This window comes from Aplysia californica, unplaced genomic scaffold (assembly GCF_000002075.1).
Source record: "Aplysia californica isolate F4 #8 unplaced genomic scaffold, AplCal3.0 scaffold01229, whole genome shotgun sequence".
Lineage (NCBI taxonomy): Eukaryota > Metazoa > Mollusca > Gastropoda > Aplysiida > Aplysiidae > Aplysia > Aplysia californica.
Genome location: NW_004798499.1, coordinates 146,516 through 148,966, shown reverse-complemented (window position 1 = coordinate 148,966; position 2,451 = coordinate 146,516). Strand labels below are relative to the sequence as shown.

General features: G+C 45.1%; 1 protein-coding gene across 1 annotated transcript in view; it reads right to left on the bottom strand.

Annotated features, from left to right (window-relative positions):
- Positions 1–409: 409 nt before the first annotated feature.
- The window catches only part of LOC100861462 (nitric oxide synthase 1 adaptor), a gene marked incomplete at its 3' end in the record, with an annotated part of 23,951 nt that continues 21,909 nt past the window's right edge, over positions 410–2,451 (bottom strand). Inside the window, 1 exon segment of the mRNA XM_013090336.2 lies at positions 410–2,089. Within this exon segment, the coding sequence (XP_012945790.1) occupies positions 410–517 (108 nt within the window).

Below are 2,451 nucleotides of genomic sequence, written 5' to 3'. Positions count from 1 at the left end.
AAAAAAGAAACCAATAAACATAAACAGACACACAAATGAACAACAAAAAAGTGCAGGCTCCATATAATCAAACAAATAAACAAACAGACCAGAAAACTACCCCAAAGAAATCAACAAAGGCACACAAATAAATAGATGAACAAACAAAATGACAGTTTAGTTTTTAGTTTTAGTAGAGGTTTTACGGCGCTCGCAACCGCATACGGTCATATTATGAGCACCAGAAGATTAGAAGTTTTACAAGAGAGTAACAAACATAAAAAAAGAAGAAGGGGAGATAAGAACGACAGATGTTGGATAGGAAAGGAGAAGCAAACCACACCAGAGCACCCGCCAGCCACCACCAACAACAAAATGACAGACGCCCCAAACTCCCAACAACACGACAATCCAAACCAATTTCGCTTACCTTTGCCTGGAATTGTAGTCCGTGCTGAAAAGCCTCGTCATTGTGTAAAGGAATCCGACTGTCGTAACCGTCGTCTGAGACCAGGTCGTACGCCTTTTTCGACGGCATTTTGGCGGGAAAACTGGGAGACCAGGCTTCCGGTTAAGAGTGGCAAACCTCCGGGCCTGTTTATATTTGTGAGGAGAAGGGCAACTTGTACAGTTGAAGGTCGGTGACCTGAACAAGGTCAAACAGTATATCCAAGCGGTCAAATAGTATACTTTTGATAATCCCAAAAAGATCAAAGTGTACACTTTCTGTGACCAAACAAGGTCAAAGGGTATACTTTCGGTGATCCAAAAAGGTCAAAAAGTATACTTTAGGTGATCAAGAGGGTCAAAATGTACACTGCCGTGAACCCCAGAAGGTCAAAAGGTAAACATCCGATGACTACAGCGGGTCAAAGTGTATACAGCTGGTGACCTCAGAAGGTCAAATTATAGCAAACCGCTAACGACCCCAGAAGATCAAACCCGTGAACCGCCGGCCAGCGACCAACACTAACAAATCGAACACAATGTGTTTGCGCTAGAGAGAAGTTATGTCCACATAGGCAGAAGGCAGTCAGTGGGTGAGTGCGCGTGGGGTGGGGCGATCAGGGCGACGAGGTGAAAGGTCAGAGGCCGCCTCTGCTGATGCTGCTGGCTTTGTTGCTGACCCCTGCGAGCTGTGTGGGAACGTTTGTGTCCCGCTAATTACATCACTGTGGGAGGTGGAGATAGAATTATGAGGTGAATGGGAAGAATGACGTCACTGGAGGGAGATGCTGATCGTCTGCAAACAATTCCGCGAGGAGTGTGTCCGTATTTTGCTGCTGCTATTTATTCATTTGAGAAATATTTAGGATGGCTTTATCTTTGTCTTCCAATTGTTTTATTTATTTCAATGTGTTATCGGCCTTTCATAAATTGTAAAGAGAGAATTTATTTCGTTGCTAATAGGGTAGAATTTGCACGTGTGTTTTTATCGTTCTTTCAAATGTCTACCTGTTTTCTTCCCTGTCAATGTGTGTTCTATATTTTGTTTGATTTTATTCCCCCTGTCCTTCTTCTGTCTTTCTTTTCTGTTCACCCGTACTGTGAGCTTCTTTCTATCTATATCCCGTCTTGCTTCCTTTAATTTTCGATCTCTTCTTTTTATCTCTCTACCTATTTTCCCTCGTGTCAAATTTATACTCTGTACAATTTCCCAACTTCACTCTCTCTTTCTCCTACTCTGTCTTCCTTTCCCTCCTCTCCTCTTCTTAAACGACTTTAAAACACAGACGCTCTCCTCCTCCTCCTCTCCTCCTCCCACTCCCACTCCCACTCCAACTGTCACAGATTCTGAAAGCGTGTGCCCGTCCGTCCAACTCTCGACAGAAGCTCGTTGTGAAAAGACCTCTCTCGCTCTTTCTCCAGACAAGACAGAGCCCAGTGCCTGCTCCCCTCACACACACACACTCACACACACAGACACCCACAGACGAGTCAGAAAGAAGACGCTGATCCGGTAAGGAGATGGAAGTACAGGGTTCTGGACACGAGGAAACAGTCGCGTCTGGACATCTCAAGGGTCCTTCAAGAGCCTTTCACGATCAGCGGTCGCGATGAGGGGGGGGGGGCTGGATTCCTTGAAGAGCGAGTCTGTAGATCGGGGTTCCTGTGGGATGAAAAGAGTTAATGGCGTTGAGATAGGGCGTTAATACAGTCGGAATGCTGTAATGTTCGGACTGAGAGCGATGTTATTTCTTCTAAAAATGTTTGCGTTCCCCCTGGCCCGAAATGGGCACACGGAAATGAAGCACGGACGTTGTCTTTGTGTTGGGAGAGAGATTTAGTGAGTGCAAAAAGGCCCAAAAATGTGTTAGCTAGATTCATCATTCTTTATTCTGTCGACTAAAATCACAGATTATTTAAAAAGAAACTCCTGAGAATTGGTAGCTTATCTTATTAATGCCCATGCCCCCTGCCCCCAACCCCCACGCTCCCAAAAAACCCAAACACACACACACACACACACAC